Source organism: Colletotrichum acutatum (assembly GCF_030867785.1).
Source record: "Colletotrichum acutatum strain CBS 112980 chromosome Unknown BDZ83scaffold_161, whole genome shotgun sequence".
NCBI lineage: Eukaryota > Fungi > Ascomycota > Sordariomycetes > Glomerellales > Glomerellaceae > Colletotrichum > Colletotrichum acutatum.
This window is the reverse complement of record NW_026849155.1, coordinates 19,655-31,712: the sequence shown is the minus strand read 5'-3', so window position 1 is coordinate 31,712 and position 12,058 is coordinate 19,655. Positions and strand designations below refer to the sequence as shown.

The window sequence follows — 12,058 nt, the reverse complement described above, 5'->3', positions numbered from 1 at the left end:
TTACCTTGTCGGATTGTGTGCACATGTGCGGCACCAGTGGATGATCGGTCCGGTGGATCGCCTCTTCTTTCTCTCGTCACTTTTACGGATATGATCGGTCGACGGGCATGCCGTTTTCAAGTGTTTACACGCTTCTTCCGCACAGAAGGCAAGACTCGGCTCTTGTTACGAGCCACCGAATCAGACTAGTAGAGTCCCTGGTGCTACTCATCCGTGGCTCCATGTACGAGCCCTCAAGGATACGAACGCACCAAACATGTGCCACGGAATGCCCAGCAACGCCAACCTGCTCTTGGCAGCAATAGAAAGAGGCTGACCCTCGTTTGTGTGCAATGGTTCGTCGTTTAGCGGGACACATCCTGATTCACCCAAGATCCATAGGATTACCGCCAAGTCCAGGTTTGTGCCTGTTTGGGCAGGCCAAGGAGTGGACGGCTATGTTCTCAAAATGATACGGATGCTACGGGGCCCGCGTCCAGTCAATCTGTGGGCGATGCCGATACGCCGATGATCGTCGTTTATCTTACACGTGTACGGATGTCTTTAGGTACTTGATGAGCCCCCTTCGAATTAGAAACTCTCTCCATCCGTGGCCCGTACATGTAGAAATATACCCCCGAGCGTTGGCAGTGGATATGCTTTCGTGCCGTGGGCCGAAGTGGCAGGACCTATATTCCCTCTACGACTTTACAGCACCTTGACTCGAATGGTCGGGCCCAGGATCACCCGGTTACAAGAAGATGGGGAATCAAGCTCAGCCGACCCAAATGAACGAGCCAATGCCGCAGGCTACCACAGCTCCCATGTCGACTGAAGTACTCAGCTTCCGAATGGTAAACCTTCCCGCTGACAATCCAGTGAGGGTGAACCGCCTTATCCTGGAGACGGAGATATCCTAGGCCTGGATATAAAGGAAGGGAGGCGGATGACGGGCTATTCTGAAAGGGGATCTAGCTTTATCGACGAGCATTCCTCCTGGCTGACTCCTGCTGACTCTGCTGACTCGATCCCGGGGTGGGCGCGCGTGCCATACCTCCTTCGAGTCTTTCCCTCTCCCCGTGCAGCCTACAGGGCTGATGGACCTGCAAACAAGCCTTTTTACCCTCTTGTGATTCGCCTGGACGGATCCCGCGAGCCGTAGGTTGGTTAAAGTAGAGGACACCCTAAAGTCTATCTGGGCTCATCTCCGAGGGATTCTGCGCCATCGCTTCCCAGTCGCGCGGGCGTGGGCGCGCGGGTTGAAGGGCTTGCAAGCCTCGCTTGAGAAAGCTAGCTCCCATTCTTTTCTTTTTGTCATTCGATAGCCGCTGTGCTGTGAGCGAGAAAGGTTTACTGCTTTCCAGGTACAGGGGGAGGGATGATCCAGGCCGATGGATAAGTTTAACCATGGGAGAGCTACTACATACAGGCTCCATTACAGCGCCGTGGACCAGACGGCACTTCTTCCCGTTCGAGAAAAGAAGACCAGAAAAGAAGACCTACAATTGAATCATATCTGGTTTGTGATGGCAGCAGCGAGACGGGTCTCGGCGTCTTTCTCCGTGCCTCTGAGCACATTCGAACGATTTCATATTGCCTTGATCCGAGATTGCGTAGAAGGGTGACGAGTACCCGGCTCTTCGGCTCGCTAGTGATTGGTTCGTGGCGCCTGCTTCTGACGATGGTCTCTAGGGATAGAGTACGCTACTAACTCTCTCTCCAACTTTCTCTTCCCCTAATGGTCACGAACTCAGAGGGAGGGGAACCTAGGGGGTCTGGGGGGAGGGTGTAGGAATGATGGTGGGGGAGCCTCAGGAGCCGGAATCCCGTTCGTCCAAATTCAGTTCGTGACCAAAGAGAAGAACTCTTGGGCGAAAAAAAGAAGACTCGAGCTAAGGTAGCTAGGGTGAGGGGTGTAAGCTCTGGGCCAACCTTAATGACGCTGCTGGTATGGGCACACGCGCGGATACAGATTACCATTTGAGTAATTACCTTAATTACCCAACGGTTAACTTTTGCCGTTCGGTCTGCCGTGTTCCCGTTGTGTAGACGGGAGACTCGGCAACGGTTTGCTGGATTCGGGGGACGAGAAACAGGCGTTTGGTAGTATTGAGCCGCCTTCTCTCATTCTGCTACCCATGATGCAACTAAGAGATGTTTAGCAATTCGGGCTGCGGATACATGTACGAACTATTCGTGCATTACTTTGGCAAGTTTAAGTAGTCTATACGTGTGGTTATCATTCTTGTGGCACGCCTGTCAAAGGTCTACTTGTCTGCTTCTGGAGACAAAAGTACCCGATTCGCCTAACCTGAGAAGCAGGGGGGCCAAGCATCGCACACATCAAACCACAAGTGCATCCTGCCACTGGATTCGCCCACATCACGCAGGCAACAAGAGCAGGTTGGTTAGGTTGATTGGATTTCTCCGTTGGTTTGGACTTGCTGAGCAAGTTATCACAGACTTGCACGCAAGTGTGTCTGCGTGCAGCACACCCACCCAACCACCCGTCCACCTTAGCCTGTTTCGCTACTCATGCATCCTGCCGGCCAAGACGTTCTGCAGGAAAAAAAAAAGGCGACATGTGCAGATACTCATAGACAAGATCGAATGGAAACATGACCCTAACGGTATCCTGTCTTGGTCTTGTTTCTCAACAGTGGCCAGGTTTCTGGGATCGACGTACAGCGTGTGACATGTCAAAGTAGGAATTTTGGGTAGGAAAACGTCTCACGAATCGCATGCCGTCCCGTCAAACAATGCCAAACGAGAGTTACATGTATGATTCCGTTGCCGCTGAGAGTACTCTCGGTACATCCAAACCCCCTCGAGTTCACAACCGTTTTGGGGGAGGGACAACGGGCCGGTTTGGGACAGTTTGAGGGTTTACGGGTTTACGAGTGTTACCGGTGAAATTGTCAAATGTTACCGTGTAACCCCCGTTTACCCACTACCTACCCCCCTTCTTTGTTAAACACAGCGACTTGACATGTCTTGGCGCCAGGCTGTGTCGTGTTGTACGGATCGTTTTCGCCTCACGAGAAAGAAGCTCGTTGGGGTTCCAACGAGGGTCATCCCAGATCCGAGACTATCCTCTTCATTTAATGACCTTTTTAAGCTCGGGGACAACAATCAAAGTGAGGGGGAAGAGAGATCTCGGATGGGACGGTCAAGGTTGGAGTTTGTTGGAGTAGGTGAAGCTCTCTCTCTCTCTCTCTCTCTCTCTCCGGGGGCTATTTGCGGGGTCCCCCCTTCTCGGAGAATGCGGACGCCGGGAGGTTCGGCCTGCGATGCAACGCTGCGGCCGGCCTCAGCGCCGATTGTAACGAGATCCTTGGAAATTTAGGGCGGGAACGTAAATTTGAGTGCTGGAATAGTCTGCCCGTTGCTGATCGGGTACCACTTCGGCCAACGTAGAGATACTGGCTTTGTCCGTGCGAGATTTACTTCCCTACTATACATATGCTGTGCGAAGGACATCGTCCATCGTTGTTCAAGCTTGCTGCGGTTACGGAGTGTGTAGAATGGCACAACAATGGTTGTCTGCTTTTGGGCATCCGAGACCCGTCAGTATGCCAAAAACGTTAAAACCAGTCGAGTATGTAATACGAGAAGGGGTAGCCGGCGGGCTGGCACAATAGGTATTGTGAGGACAAATTAAGCTTGATGATCCGTGGAGAGAGGGACAGGTAAAGCCATGGAACGGATGGAAGTCGAGAGATTAGACGGAGGGGATGATGGGCCCTTTTCGGTTTCGGCTGTCAAAGGGTCACTTACGGTAACGCTGTACTACGGCCTTGGTCGGTTTCGCTGGTGTTGGTGTTCGGTGTTGGTGTTGCGATGCTGTGCCATGTTGATGGTTGCCCGCCCGTTACGGTGGTGCAGCTTGTTTGCTGTTGCAGGTGTCAGCCGGGCTCTGTCTCACCAGGCTACTTGGGACTGAGTATCTGACGAAGGGGGCGGTGAGATTGGGATCTGACGGGTGACCGACGGGAGAAGGACTCGGTGGTGTGGTGTGACATGGTGTACGGACACTGCTGAGGCGTAGGTAGCTGTCTGGCACATGGGGATTACAGAGAGTCAACGGAGAATGACGGTCTCGTGGGACGGCGTTTGTGGCTTTTCGTGGCTGGCTGTTGATGTTGGGGGGCCACGAATCTGAGCCGATGTTGCGATGTGGTCTGGTTCAGCCGTATTCTTCATTACTCTCTGCCCATCGCCGAAGCGGTACCGTCTGATACGAGCGGACGGCGCTACCATCTACGAGCGGGCTTTCAAAGCGGTACCGAGCACGGATAGGGATCTCAGGAGACTGACAGAGCACCGATGCGATGGTTCTAAGGCTGCACGCACTTGACGGGCTGCATGCCGTGCGTGATGCGAAAGGGGGCCCGGATCTCACAGACATCTAGAAAGCTGACGACGACAGCATGGCGGAGGCCGGGAGGACGGGGTTTAGTGGGTGGTGCCGTTGGATTTGCCGCTTACTTTGCTTTTTTACACCGGTTCATCCTATGCATCTGACAGGATGCCAAAAAAGACGCTCGAGTCACGGAAAACCTAGATGGTGAACTTTACGCGGAACAGGAACGTGTAATTATTATTGGGGCGTGTGCAGTGAAAGGGCAAGCGGATGTCATGGTTGTACTGGCTATTTTGGCATTCGCTTTCTGGGACACGCTTGAGAATGTTACACGGCCGCTGGCTGGCGCCTGGATGGAATTCGAAAGTTCGGATCAGTCCAGGTGGCCGGCTTTTCCCTCGGGGAGATTTCGAATTTTAGGTTGCGTGCGCTGATTGACGGCATTCATGCGAGGCATGAGATATCAGATGGCAAAAGACCGAACCAGTTGCCAAACGCAGAAGTCAATGTGAGTGTCAGTGTCAGTAAATGCCCCGAAAGACATTCAAAGAGTGTTTGGTGGGATTGCCCATTCGCGTACTCTGTTTCAAACATTAAGATCTTGGCTGAGGCAGCCTACACAGCGCCAATATGTAAACTCAGCCGCGCGGTTGTGGAGAGAATGAATGGTCCATCTATCTGGGCTGTTAAGAGCCACGATGCGTATATCAGCAGAAGTTGGCAGTTGAGCTGAGGCTGAGAAAGACAGAAAGCGACAGAGCAAGCGGCACCGGCGATCATTCGCATGAACGGATGTGCTATTTCGGTTGAACGTACTCCCCACAGTGATGCGTTCCTGACATGACTTACGTACGCGCGCACATCCTCCCCCTCGGGGATTACCGTACTATTGGCCGCCGTTTTCTGATATTGCGACCTTCCGGGCAGGGCCTATTTTATTAGGGTTTTAAGATTTGGCACTGACAGGTCGACCTTAAAACACACAGCCCTTTGGTTTTCCTAAGCCACCGCTGTTCCGGTGGGGGCCAAGAGGGAGAGAGTCAGAGATCGTCTCGGCGGCCGCGGCGAAATAGCGACGGACGGGATGGTGGGGGATTCTGCTTGGCATTTGCCTTCCCTTGTGATATTATCATGGGCGATTTGCGGGACAGGCCAGCCTTTTCGTTCAGGGCAATGATGGGCATGGTGATGATGTCGACGGTGGGCCAAACCCGAGGAGGGCGTGGAGGCAGTGGTTTCGATGAGGGTAAACTGGCAACTGGCACACTGCGGAGCCAAGAGGATGGCTATTTGGGGAGCGAGGAATGAATCGAGAGGAACCTGAATAACTTGAGTCGTTTCAATGTAACTGTCGATGCCTTCTCCATGGCCCTTTGATTTTTTCGGGTTGATTATGGTAGCGAGACAGCTAAGGTGCCATGACATCGTGATTGAAAGGGAGTGTGAAATGGTTGTTCGATCCCGGGTATCTGGGTTGCGCACCCCCAGGTCTGTTTGCAGCGTCTTGAAGAGAGGGAAAGAAAAAAGGGAACCGGAGCCGAGAGACTGGGTAGTCACGGACAGTGTTTGCCCACTGCAATCACCCGTATTGTCCTCCAGTGCAAAGGGGGGCGGCCGACATGGACGGGTTCATAAGTTTTGATTCAAGTGCTTGCTTTTCCATGGCAAAGGAATACCTGGGATAGCCGCATGATGGACGGATCTTCTGCACCCTCGAGACAAACGAACTTCTACCGTCTTTCGCCGGAATGCTAGAATTGAGTCAATGGACTCAGCAAACCGCCACGATGGAGAAATAAGTCGATCATGTTTCAACGTTTGGGCGCGCCTCATTTCAGCTGACTGATCGTATGGCCTTGCTCAGCTCAGCTCAGCTCACACATCAACCATACCAGGCTGCAGCGCAGTTCGCCCGCCCCAGAACACAGCACGGGGCGGCGGCGGTGTGTGCTGACTTCCTTCCGTCATCCTGGGCTGCGGGCTGCGGCACACTATGTACCATGCAGGCGCGAGCTCCATCTCCAGTTGGATCTCGTTCGGAAGCAGCGAGATAGGCCCCCTCCCAGTATGATCCTGTCATCCTCCTGCTGATCTGGGCAGGTCGTTGGACTCTGGAGGTGCCTGGTCTACCATTTTACCTGGGAGTCTGGGACGGACGGCACCGGCTTTCTCACTCGCGCGCATCGACTTTCCGTATGTGTGCTAGTTTCCGCTCGAGTTTATTCGTAATAAGGTCGTATTATACGGGTATGCAAAGGACACGTTTTTCTCTCCTGACTGTGAGCAAGGGGAGTGGGGTGTGGGAAAGCGGTCGATTATCATTCAAAAGTTGGACTGCCTTGGATCAGGCCTGGGCGCCGTGAATTTGATAAGTTCCCATTGTGTCATGGTTTGGCTAGTCGGTGCATTCAACGAAAGGGCAAGGTGACTATGAACTTTGGTTGAAGAGAGAGGACGGAGGGGGCGATGAGGCATAGGCTAGCTTTGCGTCTAGAGATACCGGTTGCGAATCTCTGAATCAACGATCCCATGAGCTAGTGGAGATCGGGAAAAGACAAAGAAACGACGATGGCACGATTGTCGAGCGGGATCATGTCCCAAAGCTTGGTATCGCTAGCCCACGGGATGCGGGAGGGCGAGGCTGGCACGGGAATAAAGTAGAGTGAGCAAACATGAGTCGGGGGAGGCAGATTGTCATGGGAGTTTGTGTGGGAAAGGGCTGAGGCAGTGGGGAGGATCTCGAAGCCGATTCAGGAACCCTGGCGGGCAGCCAAAGTGTTGATATGGCGATGACCGAGGAAGATGATCATTTTTATGAGTCTGTGACTCGTGAGCAAAGGGAGAGGGCCAGCAATGAGGATATTCTGCACCGTCATTTTCGGTGTGGCCTATCCATTCACTAGACAGCGAGAGAACCACGAAAGAAATAGCGATGGTCCGATTGGTGATTCTGTCATAAAATAAAGTGATGTTCCTCGCTGAAATAAGCGTTTGCCTGTACGGATACGGGTGGTTTCTCTGTTCCCAGAAGGCCCTTTTTACAAGGTTTCTCTGCCCGGCACCCCAGCCGGGCCCTGCTTCGGTCTATCAGTGGTTCTCGACCATACCCAGAATGGAGTACTTGACGAGCGAGAAAGAAAAAGGATTACTCCGTAGAAGAATGTTGGCTTCACTCTTGAGTCCTTGACTAACCTCCGATTAGCTTGGCAATGCGCGGCCGCCTGTACGAGGAGGGAAGTTGGAGGAAATTTTAGGTAAACCTTTTTTTTTCCCCTCTTCCTTTGCAGAACCTTTCGTGATCCGCTTCGCTAAAGCACGCTTTAGTGTATGTAGTCTTCCGACCTGAGCCCGGCGTGCCTGTCTGCCTGGGACACTAAGGTAGCCCGCAACCTTGTTATTCTTCTTTCTTTTCTTTTGCCTAGAAGGATGAGGGAGTTCCTGCACGGCCAACGTCGGCTTGGTAAATATGGGTTGACTATTGGTCATGGCCCTTTGGTAAACGGGTTACGAGCGGGATACGGCACGAGGAGGGGGCGGCGCTGCTAAAGGCAGGGCAGGGGTTTTGTGGTGCGGCCGCGAAGAGAGGCTTGGATTGCGGTTAGATCAGCTTTTTTAGTCTTCTTTCTTATTGCCTGTAGCTAAGATTATGGTTAATTCCTCGTCCAGTGAGGATGGGCAGGATTGGCAGGATTGGCAGGAATGGCGATGGAGAACGAGAGGCACAGAGACTTGCGAGCTGTGAGCTTGATGGGTTCCACTGCGTAGTCTTTGCAGAGCTGTGAACATACTGTGTACATGGGGGAGTTTGCTTTGATTTACGCATCGGGGTGGTTTGATTGGATACGGGCCTTTGAATTGGCGTGTGATATGTGCCCGGGGTGGGCATCATACTGAAGACAGATTAAAGTCTGGATTGGATTGGAGTTTCTTAAATTTCGTCTATCCGTATGCAGGCGTGTGGGATAGACAAGGTTCTTTCTTCAGTCTTTTTTGGTCAGATCTTCCAGACTTCCTATGGCCTTTTTAGGTGATGCATCTCCGTTTAGGGTTATGCTTTTCAGCTTGGCTAATGACAGAAGTGAGCGTAAGCAATACGCCGGTGCATCAAGAATGTCAAATGTCCGTCTTGTCCGTTTGGGGATTTTATACACAATTGCCGTTTTCTTGGCTTGAGCGCCAATGGTCTCTGCTGTTCAAATGATCTTTTTTTTTTCTTGGATTTGAATGAGTTAAATGTCTTGGACGGAGTGGCTGAGCACATTCAATGTCTCTCTAGAAAGGTCCGCTCGGTGGACAAGCCAAGCAAAAACAGTCACCCAGTGCCAAGGAAAAGTCAAAAAAGAAGGGACATTCTCTCAATGGCACATGAGAGTGAGCAGCAGCAGCAGCAGCAGATCATGGATCGACATGGAACAGTTTCTTCGTGCATTATGTCTTATACTGCCCATCCATCCCGGTCCTTAGCAGTATCCTGCACTGTTTACTGGCTTTCCAATGTCTGGGCCTCGGGGTCTTGGGACGTCCACATAGCCTTCTTGGTATGTGTCATTTCGCCAAGACTGGCCGATGGGCGCCAAATGGCAGATTTAGGGTTTTGTTCATTCTCTGGTTACGGAGTGGAAGGGGGGCGTGTGTCAAAGCCTGTCTACTTCCATTGCACCGTATTTGGTGGGCGGTTTGATTTGGATTTTTATTTTCCATTTCCTTTTTAGTTTTCCTTAGTTTAATTTGGACTTGACATCTGGTTTGCTAGTGGCTACCAACCATAGACTAGGCTGGCGGACTGAACGGAACGGACTTAACCTTGTTCGCTGTCAGTCATAGAGTCTCTGCTATGTGTCTTCTTTTGACGATTTTTCTGCTCAGTCTTGCCGCTGGCTGGATACTTTATTTGTCTTCGTCGGGTGTTTTACCAGAGGGAATAAGAATAACCAATGCTTGTTAGGTCAGATGGACGGGGGGCAGAGTTCAGTGAGAGCCGACCTACGCCCACCCCTTCCAGGCTCGCCCCATCATAATCCTCTACAGAACCTTATGAGTGTTCGCTATCGCGGAATGAGACGTTGGCGCATCCTTTTCCCGAGACGGGAGTACGGGGCAAGCAAGGGGGGGAAAGGTTAGTGATTTTAGCCTACAGATTCGGTGGTCTGCACGAAGTCAGCGCGGCCAGACAATCCCTCTTTGCTGGTCGTGATTCCCAGACCCTGATCCCACTTTGGCTTTTTTAGTCAGACGCACTTTTGCTTATACGAGGCTAAGTTCATGTGTGTGCTCAGTCTGTAGAGTCTGGCCTGGGTTGCTTTTTTGGACAATTGGCCGGTCGTCCGCGGGATAATCTTTATGGTGCAGAATGGGGGTCTAAACGAAAGATTTAGGTACAGATAGATGGATTGGCACGATTGGGTGTTCCTTTTCCTGGAACGGGATTCCTTGTTTGTGCGGCCCGGGGAAGATGGAAGATGCGGCACGTTTTTTTTCTTGCTCATTTTTCGTAATAAACAACGAACACTCACGACTCGTTTCGACATGCCGTCCGTTGCGGCGGCGGCGGTCGTGTTGTATTGGTATTGGGAACGGAATAACGGAATTGGAGGCAACACTCTATCGGCGATCGAGTCTCCACCTGGTGCGGATGGATATTTGGTGGCTGTTTTGTTGTGGTTCCGTCTCTTTGCCTCCGTGTTCCGCTGACGGGCTGTTCGTACGGGTTGGAAATAACGTTTTGGACGGATGTGACGGTAGTTCTGAGTGAGCATCGAGGGATTATGGTGCTTCCACCGCAGCAGTCAGCAAACGGGAGCCAAAAAGAGGCAGAAGAGAAGAGGATGGGGCGGGTGGTGGGACCCTCGATCTCGGATACAGTGGTGGTGACGTTTTGCCGGCGGGAAGCACGGAACGAATAATGCAGATTTCTTATCCACACTTTTCCATTCTCGAGGGAATACAACAGTAATTCACCCCACGCGGACCACCGCTCTGAAAGGTGAAAGGTCAGCGCAACGCAGCGATACTCGGTACGCAGTATACCTTCTCTAGTGGGGCCGGCGGTGGCTGCGGGCTTGTCTTCCAGTCTTGGCAGCCTTGGAAAAAGGGCGCTGTTCGAAAGGAGGGTGTGGAGTTACGACAAGTATCGTTTGGCTGTGATTTGCACCAAAGAGTTACCTCGAATCTGCTCGTGCTGAGTGGATGTGATGGATGATGGGCCCTGGTGAGGAGGAATGCCATTGTGGTGGAGAATTGAGCCTCGGCGGCGCATCGTAATCGTTCCTTTTCTTGCGTTTCTGCGTCTGCCCATTGCTTGGCCTTGGCCTTGATGCTCTAGGTAGGTATTCTATTTGATGTTGCAACATTGTCGTGTTTTTACCCTTTTCGTATTCCTCTTGCTGATGCCTGACTACTGCGTATATGTGTACGTACTTCTGAGTGCTGTCTGTCCGCACCCCGTCAAGGCGGCTTATCCCCACGCCCCTGACTCGGCCGGACATGCCCACCCACAGAACAAGGGATGACGGTGAGTGGTTCAGTCTGGGTACGTATCTTTTCGGATACATTGGCCTCCACTTTGAAAAAGCTTGGTGCAGCGACTGTCGAAATAAGCTTGAATTCTTTTCGAGAAGGGAGGGAAGGAAGGTTGATGGTACGTACCCACGGTACCTACCTAAGTTCTTGTCAGCCTGCACCTTCCACCCTGAGTCTGCAACCCGCTTTCCACACACCAAAATTGGTGCTTGCCTTCTAAACAGAGTACCTGCCTTCCATACCCTGTGTCTGCCTATCGTGCCTACCAAATGCACCCACCTATTGTGAGAGCGCCTTCTTGTCCACAACGACGGAGACCTTCCTTCTTGTTCCATCTTGATTAAGCAAGTAGGCATGACCATTAAGAAGGGAGAAAGGCGAAGGAACGTGATGGATAAAAAGAGGAAAAGGGAAAGAATAATGCCGTGCCATTCCTTCCAGCTCTTCTAGCAGGGTTTCTCCCGCACATCTCCAGTCTCCCCCGTCCCATCCCGGCCGACCTGAACCTTGACCGGCATGCAATTCCACGACACAGACATTGGATCCCATCTTTCAGACTCCAGGTCTCCCAGTCATCCCCATCGCATCTCTCTCGATCTCGTCCCAAACACTCGTATACCGGGACTGAGCGCGGGTCCTTTTGTGTTCCTCACCGCGGATAGGACGCTTCGAGACTTTCCACAGCACTGTCTACATGCTCCTGAACAGCACCACACGGATAGAAAGGCAGTTTTGAAGACCGTCACCTCACACACAAAAAGAGACACCCAAGAAATAATCATGGGGGGGACGGCCGATCTGACTGCGAAATCAAATCATCCATGCACCGACCGTCACATCCATCTTGACGGATGCAACGCCCACACCCTCCCGCTCGCCGTCACATCCATCTTATCGCCGTCATTTACCTCTTTTGCCGACGCATATGTTTGGTCCAGCTTTAAATTATTACTGGCGGCCTTGTCATCCTTCATCTTCGTCTTCATCCGCCGTCCATCAAAAAAACCCCGGTTTTTTCCCGTCCTCGCCAGTTGTTGTGAACAGGCTACCCACCTACAAAAATACGGATACCTACCTCGCTGCAACTCGATTCATCACATGGAGACATTCGGCGCCACACCGATTTCGCCATCCAACAGAGACCAGCGATAGGTCATCCAGAGAGGTCTGGCTTATTTCACCGCGGAAACGGACCCC

General features: G+C 52.1%; 1 protein-coding gene across 1 annotated transcript; it reads left to right on the top strand.

Moving 5' to 3' along the window:
• Positions 1-10,958: 10,958 nt before the first annotated feature.
• Positions 10,959-12,058, top strand: BDZ83DRAFT_639769 (uncharacterized protein). The gene has a single exon (XM_060509452.1). It carries the CDS (start codon positions 11,378-11,380, stop codon positions 12,011-12,013), a length of 636 nt encoding a protein of 211 aa, XP_060359034.1. The 5' UTR covers positions 10,959-11,377; the 3' UTR covers positions 12,014-12,058.